The sequence below is a fragment of the Budorcas taxicolor genome, chromosome X (genome assembly GCF_023091745.1).
Source record: "Budorcas taxicolor isolate Tak-1 chromosome X, Takin1.1, whole genome shotgun sequence".
In the NCBI taxonomy this organism is placed as follows: domain Eukaryota; kingdom Metazoa; phylum Chordata; class Mammalia; order Artiodactyla; family Bovidae; genus Budorcas; species Budorcas taxicolor.
In genome coordinates this window covers 57,011,990-57,023,693 of record NC_068935.1, presented here as the reverse complement: position 1 = coordinate 57,023,693, position 11,704 = coordinate 57,011,990, and the positions used below count along the sequence as shown (strand labels likewise).

The window sequence follows — 11,704 nt, the reverse complement described above, 5'->3', positions numbered from 1 at the left end:
GTTGGACACGACTGAAGCGACTTAGCAGCAGCAGCAGCAGCAACCACTACTATTATGATTAAAGTATTTATGCATCACACAGTAAGGCAGAGGAGTATGGATGGATGGACTCCAAGTTAGACATTTTCACCTGGCCTCCTGTGTGCATTTCATGGGGCACAAGGAAGGGGCTTCAGGCTGGGTACTTACAAATGTTCGTATCCCCTGTGACAAGGGATAGGTCAGCTGCAGTTGAGGCACTTACAATCAGCCTCCTGTTTACTCTCTGAAATGAATAAAACAATAGAGACAGCGTAAATAGCCAGTGTTTGTCTCTTATAAATACCTAAAGTAACAGACATGGCAAGGACAAAGAGGGGCAAAACCTTGTTTCAGTAAAGGATAAAGGGATCTCCACTCCCGCATCTTTTGGGACAAGAGAGACAACAGACATGTGAAAAAAAGGCTTCTTGTGGGTCTAGGCCTGAAGGAAGACAAAAATCCAGAAGGACTGCCTCATATAAATGACTTGACCGGCTCTTGACTGTGCTCCTGCTCACCAGGGGGGACATTCACACACTTTCTCTCCAGGATTGCATCTCTGCCTTGCTTCTGTCTCAACTGAACCATTTCTTTCTGTGCTCTCCCACTTGTGCTATGTTTCTAATAATAAAGTCTGTACCTGCATTTACAGTTTCTGCCTCTGTGATAAATGCACTTTTCACTGGAGGCAATGATCCATGAAACAATAGCGTTCAGCCTCTAGCCCTTGCTAGTCTCCTGGCTAGGATTCCAGACTCTCATCCAGGCTACGCAGGTTCAATTCCTGGGCAGGGAATTAAGATGTCACTTCGCTCAACCACTCACTGCTGCCACAGGAGATCAGTGCCACTGGGAGGAGCCCAGGCCCTCACCTTGGCCCTGAATGGACGGCGCCTGGCCAGAGCTTCCATCAGTCAGGCAGGAAGGATCCTTTCCTGCTTTTTGGGACCTCAGCCCCATGGATGTGGCACCACCTTCATCCAGAATATCTTTCCACACCACCTCAGATATCAGCACAAATGGGATGCTTTTTCCCAAACAACGTGCTATTGTTGTTTATATGAAAAGTGTTTTTGTTTCTGTCTTTGTATTTAAATTGGTGAGTTGATCATGTATTTATTCCCAAACTGTTGGAGGTTTACCTAGGATCCCATGTTCCCTGCAGGCAGCTTCCAGGAAGCAGAGGAGAAGAGACGTGAACAAGGACCTAGAGTCTCTCCCCCGCCCTGGAGTGTGCTCGGTGCTCAAAGACAGCAGCCTGTAGGGGTAGCTTGTGATGAAGACGATTCCCTTCATGTTTGAGGATTTTTTGAGAAAGCCAAAGTGCCTTGAATCCCCAACTGTTTCTAGTCACCCCTCTGTGCTGGCACTTTCAAATGCAAGATCTGATTTAGCTTCAAGGCTCCTGGGAATGTCAGGGAGGGGTCCCCCGGCTCCCTCCCGTGCTCATTCTCCCCTTCCCTCTGCAGTGATGCTGCCCACAGTCTCAGCGAGCTGAGGATGTGCCCCTGCCTCCTGATGCCAGGCACAGTCTCCCCCGGGAGTCCCGGCTGCCTCCACACGCTGGGACTTGCCTGCACACCTTCACAGGTGCCCTTAGGCTCCCGACAGCCATGAGCTTCATGAGGGCAGGTATCAGACAAGCAACAGTGGGAGGACAAGGGCAGATGGCATTTTATTCATAAACTCTAGCTAGGATATGCACAATGCCGCACTTTCCACCTCCAAAGAGAATTCTGAGGTGTGTGAATGCAAGTTCAGTGCAGATTTTGCCACTGTGAAACTAGGGGATGTCTGTCCACCTTCCTCATGTGACTGCAGCTCTCACTCTAGGTGTTGGGGTGTCCTGCTTCTCCTAGTGTCCCCACTGTTAACACAGGGCCTTCCACAGAGCACAGGCTCCATGAAGGTCTGTGGAATAAATGAGCCAGAGCGGGACACTTATTACGTCAACTCAGGCTTTTTGTACTTTCTTAAATAATAACTTGAAAAACTCCAATTGAACAGAGATAGTTTAGCTGTATAAAAGGACAGAGAAGAAGTACAGAGGAACTCACCTCAAATATATTTTATTTCTTAATTCTTACTAAGTAATATGATATTTCCAGAATAGTTATATTCCAAGTCCATGTTATCTTGTTCAGGGTGACAAGATAAAATGAAAGTGTTTGCAATCACTTTTACAAAACAGCAAAACTCTTCTTGAACTGGGTAAGCACAAACACACTGTGATCAACGTTATTGACATAGTTGGACACTGAGGCTTATTAAGCCTCCTATTAAAAGGAATAATATTTGAAACAATTCTAAAGGAAACAGAAATGAATCTCCATGTCATTGTAGAGAAGAGGAAGCCAAAGCTGCTACACACCTGTTCCCTCAACTGGCCCAGGCTGTCACGACTGAGAAGGCTGAATGTTCCCTCTTCCAACACAGAGGGAAGGATCAGCCTCCCTTCCTAACCCCAGGACAAGCTGCTGGATGCGGGCCTGAAAGGAGCCTGGCTGCTGCTCTGGCTCAGGGCCCCTCTTCCTCCTCCCTCACACCTATGCACACCGGGGTGGGAAGAACCTGGGACGCCTTCCATTGACCCTGTGCAGATAGTCCTTGACTTGCTGCTTGCTGGTCTCTGCATAGGCCCGGGGACCCCACAGGAACTCGTAACGAGCAGGGCGGCTGTAAGGCACCTGACGGTACTCCAGGTACCCTGCCTGCACCCACACTTGGGTCAGCAGCTCCTTGGGCTCCCCATAGATGCAGTGCTCTATCCCAGCAAATACCCCCATCATGCTGAGTGCTCCCCAGACCTTCTCCTCACAGACCCGGTCCCCTGCTACGACAATCAGGCTCAGGACCGTCACCAGGAGGCCAGCCTTTGGTATGCTCTGCCCACCCCTCTGCATCTCATTGAGGGTGAGACCCAGGGTGGGGACCATGACATAGATGTGCTCTCTGTCGTCCACCTCTTTCATATCCACGCCAAAGGCCAGCTGCAGGCACTGTGTGGCTTTACGGAAGACCACTGGGAAGTGGGCCTGGTTATCCCTGAGGACCCTATTCAGCATTTCAGCCTGGAAAATCGGCTCCTTGGTGCCATACTTGACGAGCAGGAACTCCAGTAGTTCAGCCGTCATCACTTTCACAGCCTGCTTGAACAAGACCTCCGCATCCACAGCGGCAGAGGACGATGAGTCTGGAGGGAAGGAGGCCACAGGGGTTGAGGCATCCTCCGCCTCAGCCCCCAGGAGCTGCGCCTCCACTGCGCCCTGGGCCTGGATTTGGCCCTGAAGGTCTTCCTCAGAAGTGCAGAGCTCATTCGTCGGGACCACAGGCATGATGACTGGGGTCTTGTGCCCAGTGGGGGTGTGGCACAGGGAAAATGGAGACCGCTGACCTGGGAAAGAGAGAGAGTGTACGGTCTCAGTTCTGAAATGCGCCACGGGTGGCTCTGACTGAGGCCGCTTCCTGGTCTTCCTTGAGGGCTGCTCTCGGGCGTTACAGGGGCGCTCCTCCTTGGTGGTCAGTCCCCTGTCAAGTGAGGAAGAGAAATTCTGGCTCAGGGTGCAGCCAGTACAGCCTGAGGTTCTGGGGCCGACAAGGTGGGGGAATTAGGGCCTTTTGAGGTCCCCTTGTTCTGGGATTGGGAGCCCCTGTGCACACTCAGGACACCCGCCTCACCTTGGCACTCCTGTGACCTCAACACACAGACCTCAGACCTCTGCCTTTGCCTCCTGGTTCCTGGAGCCCCTGGGACAAATGGAGGGGGCACCTCGGAGGTAGACTGTGGCACAGACCTAGGCCTTCTGTGCTCTAGGAGGGGTTGACTCTGTGAGGTCCCCCCAGATCTGGAGTGGCTAGTCCCGTCAGGACTTCAGGTTGGGGTCATCTGTGTAGGACCTACCATTGGCAGCACAAGCTGTCTCTCTCAGTGGTAGCCGAGCCAGGACTCACCAGGGCCTGGCCGTTCAGCAGAAGCCACCCACAGGCCTGCCAGTTGGTAGGGAGGGGAGTGGAACCAGGGGCATGTTTGTCAACCCATCCAAGGCCTGGCCCCCTGAAACAAGGCACCTGGCAGCAGATGGGAGCTTTTACAAGCAACCTTAAACATACTTTTCTGTACTTTCAGATAGGAGACAAACTGTGGATCCCATCTCCATTCCCTTTGCCCCTCCCCCATACTGGGCCAGGGCTGCCTCTCCACATCACCTCTGTGACATCATGAAACAAGTAAGGAAGCGGACCACTTAATTGGCTGCCTGGCCCATGACCCAGATTCTAGAATCTCCGGACAGTACTGGACACTGAGACCCTGGTCTGAGGCCCTTCTGCCCTGAGCGTTCACTGCTTGGGTAGAGAATGCTCCCGAGGTAGACTGGCTTCCCACGAGGCGCTTGCGGCTCCGCCGGCCCCATCAACTGATGGGGAGCCCGCAGCAGGGGACTGCCATGATTCCTTCCTGGATCCAAATGTGAATTCTCAGGGGTGGCTTTGGAGAAGAAGGGTGACCAACCCGAGAGCCCAGATGCGGGCTCCCAAGACAACCTGCCCCCACAGGGCCCAAACCCAGAAACGGCCAACGAGGATGAGAACACTGCTGTCCTCAGGCTGTCCTTCCCTAGAAGCTCTGGGTGATAGTGGAGGATGCAGCCATCACCTCTGCACTGGAACGACGAGGGAGACACGGTGGTCACCGAAGCAGATCTCTTCCAGACGGAGGTCCTGCAGTGCGGAGGTGCAGACAGGATCTTCGAGACAGACAGCATCGACTTTCATCTGCAAACTGAACCTGAATGGGTTCAGGAAAATCTGCCCTTCAGGTCACTCTGTGGGGAAGAAGAGGATGATGGTAACGTGGAAAGCCCTTCTGGGGAGACTAGACTAGACAAGCCAAGTGCTGGACTGCTTTCATTTCCCAGGAGAGCATTTTTTCTCGTGAGAGGGTGGTTAAGGAAAGAGGAGAAAGCAGGACCTGTCATGCTCCATCAACCCCCTGACAAAGGATCCACGGGGGTGACTCCAGACCCTGAGGGGCCACCTGAAGTCAGGGGGGGCCAGGAACACCTCAAGCGAGGCTGGCCCCGAGGGAGCTCTGGGAGCACACTTACTAGGGCCTCATGAGCTGCTGGAATGAGGAGACCTTATCTCCATATTTAGGCAAGGTCCGGACGTGGTGGGGAGGAGGGCGGCGAGGAGCTGCTATTCTCCCCCACGATGGCTAAAGTGATTCATTTCCTTTCAGATCTATCGGAACTCCAAGTTTCAGAGAGACAAGCCTCTCCTCCTGCAGGACATCTGGAGGAAAGGTGACCCCAGAGTAACTGCTCAGCCCGCCACCAGTGCAACAGCGGCCCCAAAGGGAAAGAAGCAAGCTGTGCTGACCAGACGCTCCTAAATTCCATCACAATGAGTCCACCCAAGAGGCTGACAAGAAGGCCCAGAAAGGAATCCCAACAGCTCACAGAACCCCTGGCCTGTGCTCATTTGTGTTCTGTGGCCTTTGATCTATGGGCAGTGTAGCTTGGGGGGGCAGGGCAAACCATCTCCCCAGCGAGCAGGGTGGGCCCAGTGGAGAGGGCATGTCCAGCAATGCTCCATCTGTACCCCAGCTACTGCGGGAAGGGAGGCCGCAGGGGAACTGCCCTAGAGCCCCACAGAGTGCCCAGGTTATGGTTCGGTGATGACTATGTACAGCCCCTATTATTCCATTGTGATGGTCCTTTCAGCTGTGGCCCCAAACGAGGCCCCTGAGGTGGAGGAGGAGCAGGAGGATTCCTCAGTTTACAAGTGTGCCCTCTGTAAGCAGTTCAAGGACAATCTCAATCTCTGAGCCGCCAGGTCCCTAGGGTCACTCAAAAGCACTCTCCTGTAATAAAAAAAATCTATTTCTAGCTCTAATAAAGTACAGCAAAACTCCACGGGAGTAAATAAAGTATCAAATGAGAACTACGAGTCTGTGTTCTTTCTGTCTGTCCATGCTATTCAAATGGCCCTGGGTGAGCCAGATGAGACTGGAAGCCCACGCCCCAGGCAGGCCTCAAATCCAGTCCCTTTTCATCTGAAGCATCAGCATTTCACACATTCAGCCAAGAGTGTGGCTCCCGAGCCATGCGCTGAGGCCATCCCAGGACGGGCTGGTCCCTGGGCCTTGCCTGTCACACAGCAGAAGACCCAGTCTGGCTCCTGACCGTGGGGGTGTCACCTTCCATGAGTCATGCACCCTGAAGCAGAAGGGGCTCCTCCTGGGTCCGCCAACGATGCCACAAGTTTCTGGTCAGCAGCTGAGCCTCTCTAGCTCCTCATCCAGGGGCATCCCCAAGAGGCCCACTGGAAAGCAGGGTCACCCCACTCACCAAGGGCCTTGCAAAAACATGACTTTAAACCCAAACACAAGTACAAGTTTCCACAAGCTGAACACCAGCCCTTGTTGCTCTGCCCCCACAGCTGTATTTAGGAGCCTAACTCTGGATACGGAGCAGCCAGGCACCATGTTCAACACACAAGCTTTGTGAGCCAAGGTACACTTTACAGCAGGGCAAGGGTCAACTGCAAGGACAAACCACGGTCAGTTTCTGGGCCTGCTGGCCTCTCCATGTGCCAGAGTCCTAGCCAGCTGCTGACACTCAGCCTCACCCCCAGCATTCCCCCATCAGTCCCCTGGACACTGTTCCAATATCGGGGAGTTTGGACCAGAACAGAGAGGGGAAAAACACTAACCGGTTTCCTAACAACACATTTCTCTCAAGCACCCAGACCCAGCAGGGCCAAAACGAGTGGTGACATCTTTTTGTAAAGGTAAAGTCCTGGAGACTCTTGCTGAGTCCAGAGTCCCGGCCCCCGGCCCCACACCAAGTGGGCAGCTCACCGCAGGGTGGGGCCAATTCAGACTGAACCAGACGAGCATGTCCAGGGCATGGTGGCGACCGGATGGTGTCACCATGAGCTGGTCTCTCGGTCACCTTCCTCTCGAGAGCCCAGTCTGGACAGGCCTCCTGACCAAAGGGGGTCAGGTGCTTGGGGATGTCCACCTGGAAGATGTCCTTCCCGGCCCTCCCCAGGACGGGCTGTAGCAGCCAGCGAGGGTCGGCCAGTGCAGTCAGGTACTTCCATTGCAGGTCGGGCAGCATGGCTTGATTCTCCAGCTCCTCCACCTCATCACAACCTAAGTTTTCTGGGCACAGCAAAGTGACCCCAATCCACGGGACCTGTGTGCAAAGACAGGAGATGGAAGGAGAACAAGGTGATTCACAGTCATGCCTGCTAGAGTCTAAGACTGCATCACAGAGGAGACCCAGGGTGAACTGGGTCCTCTGGCTGAGCATTTCAGGTGGGCTCACCTCAACAAAGGGCACTCGGGCTGAGGCCAAGCGAGGGAGGGAGTGAAATGAAAGGGAGAGGCCTGGTGCTCCATGAACCCACCAGGCCATGGGCACCTCTCAGTCTGCCCACTGCAGGCTGCAGGGACAGAACAGGAGGGCCCCGGTGGGGAGCCTACAGACATCAGGTCCCCAAGCGACTCACCAGCAGACAGGAGTTGCTGTGGGGCTTCACCCCTGGGCAGTCAGGGGACTTGCTCAGGCCCGGCTGCAGGCATCGGGGTTGGGGAACCCAGGCTGGGTGCTGTGCTACCTCTTATAGTCTCTGCTGGGCACACCCCCCGCCCACACACACACAGAGGCAAGTGCCACATGCAGACCCAGATATGCCTCTGCCTCTCAGAGCACAAATGGGGACTGAGGCCCAGAGAGGGGGTCAGGTACCTCAGGTCACCATTTCCCAGCCCAGGGACCCTCATTGCCCCTCTGAAGAAACCTCAGCCCCACCCCTCCTCCCCCTACCAATCGGTTCAACAGAAAACAAATGACCACAAGCCAGCTGAGATCCAGGGCAGCACCAGGGGCCATGCGGGCAGCACGGGGCAGGGTGTCACTTGCAGGCGATCACTCCGTGGCCAAACTTTTCCCTATCCTGCAGCAAGGCCTGGATCTGGGCAGGGCTCATCCCCAGCCTCTGCTCCGGCAGCTTCTGCCAGTCCACCTCCTCCCAATCCCAGTGCCTGATGTGGACAGCCAGGGTAGAGTGCTGGGTCCACATAGCACAGGCCGCCACCACATCTCCACGGTCTTGACACCATAAGGCTGTCGGAAGGACAGACAGCCGCACTTCATCTCCCAGGGCTCCCAGAACCTCACGTGGGTGCGGAAACACAGAACCACAAAGGCCGGGAGCCTGACACAGCAGCCTCCAAGCTCACAGCCCTGAGCCGGACATCAGCCCCATGTGTCCGAGCATCCTCCAACTCTGCTGACACAGAAGGGGGGGGAGGGGGCGGGTCACAGAGGGCTGGCTCCTTCCATCCATCTCCACACTGTCTGTTGACAGGGGTTAGCGACCCAGAGGACCCGTCCATCACATGCAGTCCGTGGGGAGGTCAGGAAGGAGGGCGGGGCAGCGGGAGAGAGGCACGTGGTGAGTTCCAAGACAGAGGCCCCTGAGACCCTGGGAGCACTGAGGAGGGAGGGCAAGCCCCTTGGCTTCAGAGCCCAGTGGCCGGGCTCTTGTCCTCTCCCAGCACAGACAGGCACAGTCCTGGGCTTGGCTTCCCCCTGCCCAAACACTGCCCCCACCCCACCTCTTAACTCCCTGGCCCCATCCCTGCCCATGCTCTGCAGAGCCCCCATCTTAGCCCAGGCCTGCTGAGCACAGATCCGTACAAACCAATCTAGCCTTGGCCCTGGATGGCCCTGCCAGGTGTCTTCCCCATGCCTTTGGGAACCACGTTCCTTGCAGCCCTTCCCACACCACTGCCTCCACTGTCAGCAGATGCCCCAGCCCCCACCTAGAGCCTAGAGAAAGAATGAAAGAGTGCCGGAACTACTGGGATGGGTGCACTCCGTGTCATTGCCAGGGCCTGGAATGGCACCATACAGGGATTACAGAATTCAAACCTCAAATAACCCTCTAGGTTACTCTCACATCTTTCCACGGCTGAGGAGGTGCCAGGGATAGAGAGATAGCCCATGACTACAGGGGACCTGACCACATGTACCTCCTTCCTCACTTCTTTCCTTGTACCTGGAAGGGCGTCCCTGTTTACTGGAGTGGGGTGATGGCAGGGGAACAGAGCCGCTGGCCTGAACCTCAGTAGATTCTCAGCACCTCTAGCAGGGAGCTTCTGTTTCCACGAGACTATGAGGATGGGGACATGGTCCCAGGGGCACCCAGCCTAGGGCATCCTGGGCCTTCCCTTCCCCAAGCACAGCAGACCCACAGTTCTCACAGGCCCATGAGGCCCCATATGATCCACCTCTTACCCCTGCTCTCCTCGCACCTGGATTCACTCGCAGTAGCTATAAAGGCCATCCTTCTATCCTTGGAACATTCCAGTGTGTTCCTACCTCAGAGCCTTTGTAGGGTGTGAGGAGTCACATCATGTGCCCTCAAGTTCAGGTGCTGGAGTCACAATCCCAAGCACCTCGGCGTGACCTTACAGACAAAGGAAAGGTCCTCACAGAGCTGATGGAGGTCCAGTGAGCTCATTAGGGTGGTCCCTCCTCTAACAAAATGGGCGTCCCCATACAAAGGACATTTAGAGACAGACAGACACACAGGACAACTCCGGGTGAAGAGGAAGCCCAAGCCCATGCACGCCCACCATGGCCAGCAATGCCCCATAAGTGAGAGGGAAGAGATGGGACAGACTGTCTCCACAACCCTCACAAGAGCCAACGTCAGTTGACACCTGCACATTGGCTGCTGGCCTGCTGAACCAACACGGTTTGTAGTTTGAGCCACCCAGCCTGTGTGACCCTGACATGAAACCCTTTCTCCAAAGAAGACCCTTTCTCCAAAGACGACACAGAATGCCAACAGGCACATGAAAAGATACTCAACATTCTGAATTATTAGACAAATGCAAATCAAAACTCCAATGAAATATCACCTTGCACTGGTCAGAATGCTGCTAAGCTGCTAAGTTGCTCCAGCCGTGTCCGACTCTGTGCAGCCCCATAGACGGCAGCCCCCCAGGCTCCCCCGTCCCTGGGATTCTCCTGGCAAGAACATTGGAGTGGGTTGCCATTTCCTTCTCCAATGCATGAAAGTGAAAAGTGAAAGTGAAGTCGCTCAGTCATGCCTGACTCTTCACGACCCCATGGACTGCAGCCTACCAGGCTCCTGTGCCCATGGGATTTTCCAAGTAAGAGTACTGGAGTGGGTTGCCATTGCCTTCTCTGTGGATGGACCTAGAGATTATCATATTAAGTGAAGTAAGTCAGAAAGAGAAAGAAATATTCTATGGTAAGACTTATAGGTGCAATCTAAAAAGACGATGCAAATGAAATTATTTACAAATCAGAAAGACTCAGAATAAAATTATGGTTACCAAAGGGGAAAAGCAGGGGAAGGGATAAATTAGAAGTCTGGGATTAACAGATGCACACTACTACGTATAAAATAGTACTACTGTAGCACTGGAGAAGACTCTTGAGAGCCCCTTGGACAGCAAGGAGATCAAGCCAGTCAATCCTAAAGGAAATCAACCCCGAATATCCGTTGAAAGGATGGTGCTAAAGCTGAAGCTCCAATACTTTGGCCACCTGATGGGAAGAGCCAACTCACCTGGGCTTTGTCCTCTCCTGGCCTGAACCACTGCTCCTCACACTAAGTCCCAATCTCTCATAGACCCTGATGTCAGGAAGTCAGGACAGGCCTAGTGTGCTCTTCTCACCCCAGGGGCTCCCAGGGCCAACAACAGGGGCGGGGATCTATGGGCTTCCATCAGTCCTCCCTCGGGGTCCCTCCAGTCTTCCCTCAGGACCTCACCTTGTCTCCAGGTAAGACTTTGGATTCTCTCCTGTCTCCTACTAAGGCCCCAGCCCTTATACCAGGACCCCAGTCTCTCTGAGACCCAGAATGTCAGGAAATGCAGCATGTGCTCATCTGCCCTGTGTCCTCCCAGAGCCCACTCTGCTCTGGGGTCCAAGGTCCGCTCAGTCTTCCCTCCACATCCTCACCTTGACTCTCAAAAGAACTAAGATCTTCCCCTCTGCCCATCTGAGGCCCTGCCCCTTCTAAGAGTTGCCTAATGTCTCTGAGACACAGATGCAGAAATCAGAACAGGCTGCCAAGTGCTCATCCCACTACCAGGATCGTCCAGGCCTGACAGCAGGGGCAGGGATCTGTGGGGTTCCTTACATCCTCCCTCAAGGACCTCATCTAGAGCCCTGGCAGATCTGGGGATGCCCTTTGTGTTGACCCGAGGCGGGACCCTCATATCAACGCTCAAGGAGCACAGGGTGGATGAGCACATGCTGCATTTCCTGACATTCGGGTCTCAGAGAAACTGGGGACCTGGGAGAGAGGGCATGTCCTCAAGTGAGCAGAGGGAAGAAGTCCAGCTCCCCTAGGGTTTCAAGATGAGGACCCTCCGGGAGGACTGAGGGGACCCTGGACCCCCAGTCAGAGGAGACCTCAAAGAAGCCTGTAGCTGCTATTGGCCCTTGGTGACCTTGGGGTAGGATGAGCCCAACATGCATGGTCTCACTTCCTGACATCTGGGTCTCAGACTGGGGACCTTGCATATAGGGCGGGGCCTCGGGGGGGAGCGATTCCCAGGTCCTGCTGCTGCTGCTGCTAAGTCACTTCAGTCGTGTCCGACTCCGTGCGACCCCATAGATGGCAGCCC

General features: G+C 54.6%; 1 protein-coding gene and 2 pseudogenes across 1 annotated transcript; 1 reads left to right on the top strand and 2 right to left on the bottom strand.

Moving 5' to 3' along the window:
* Positions 1-2,567: 2,567 nt before the first annotated feature.
* LOC128069443 (melanoma-associated antigen 10-like) lies at positions 2,568-3,356 on the bottom strand. The gene has a single exon (XM_052662642.1). The coding sequence runs from the start codon at positions 3,354-3,356 to the stop codon at positions 2,568-2,570; it is 789 nt and encodes a 262-aa protein (XP_052518602.1).
* A 44-nt stretch (positions 3,357-3,400) lies between these two features.
* LOC128069442 (heat shock transcription factor, X-linked member 3-like) lies at positions 3,401-5,848 on the top strand (annotated as a pseudogene).
* Positions 5,849-6,543: 695 nt separating this feature from the next.
* LOC128069441 (protein EOLA1-like) lies at positions 6,544-8,186 on the bottom strand (annotated as a pseudogene).
* Between the last annotated feature and the right edge of the window lie 3,518 nt (positions 8,187-11,704).

Coding starts and splice junctions, on each gene's coding strand:
- LOC128069443 (XM_052662642.1), bottom strand. CDS start 3,356: ATGCCTGTGGTCCCGACGAATGAGCTCTGCACTTCTGAGGAAGACCTT.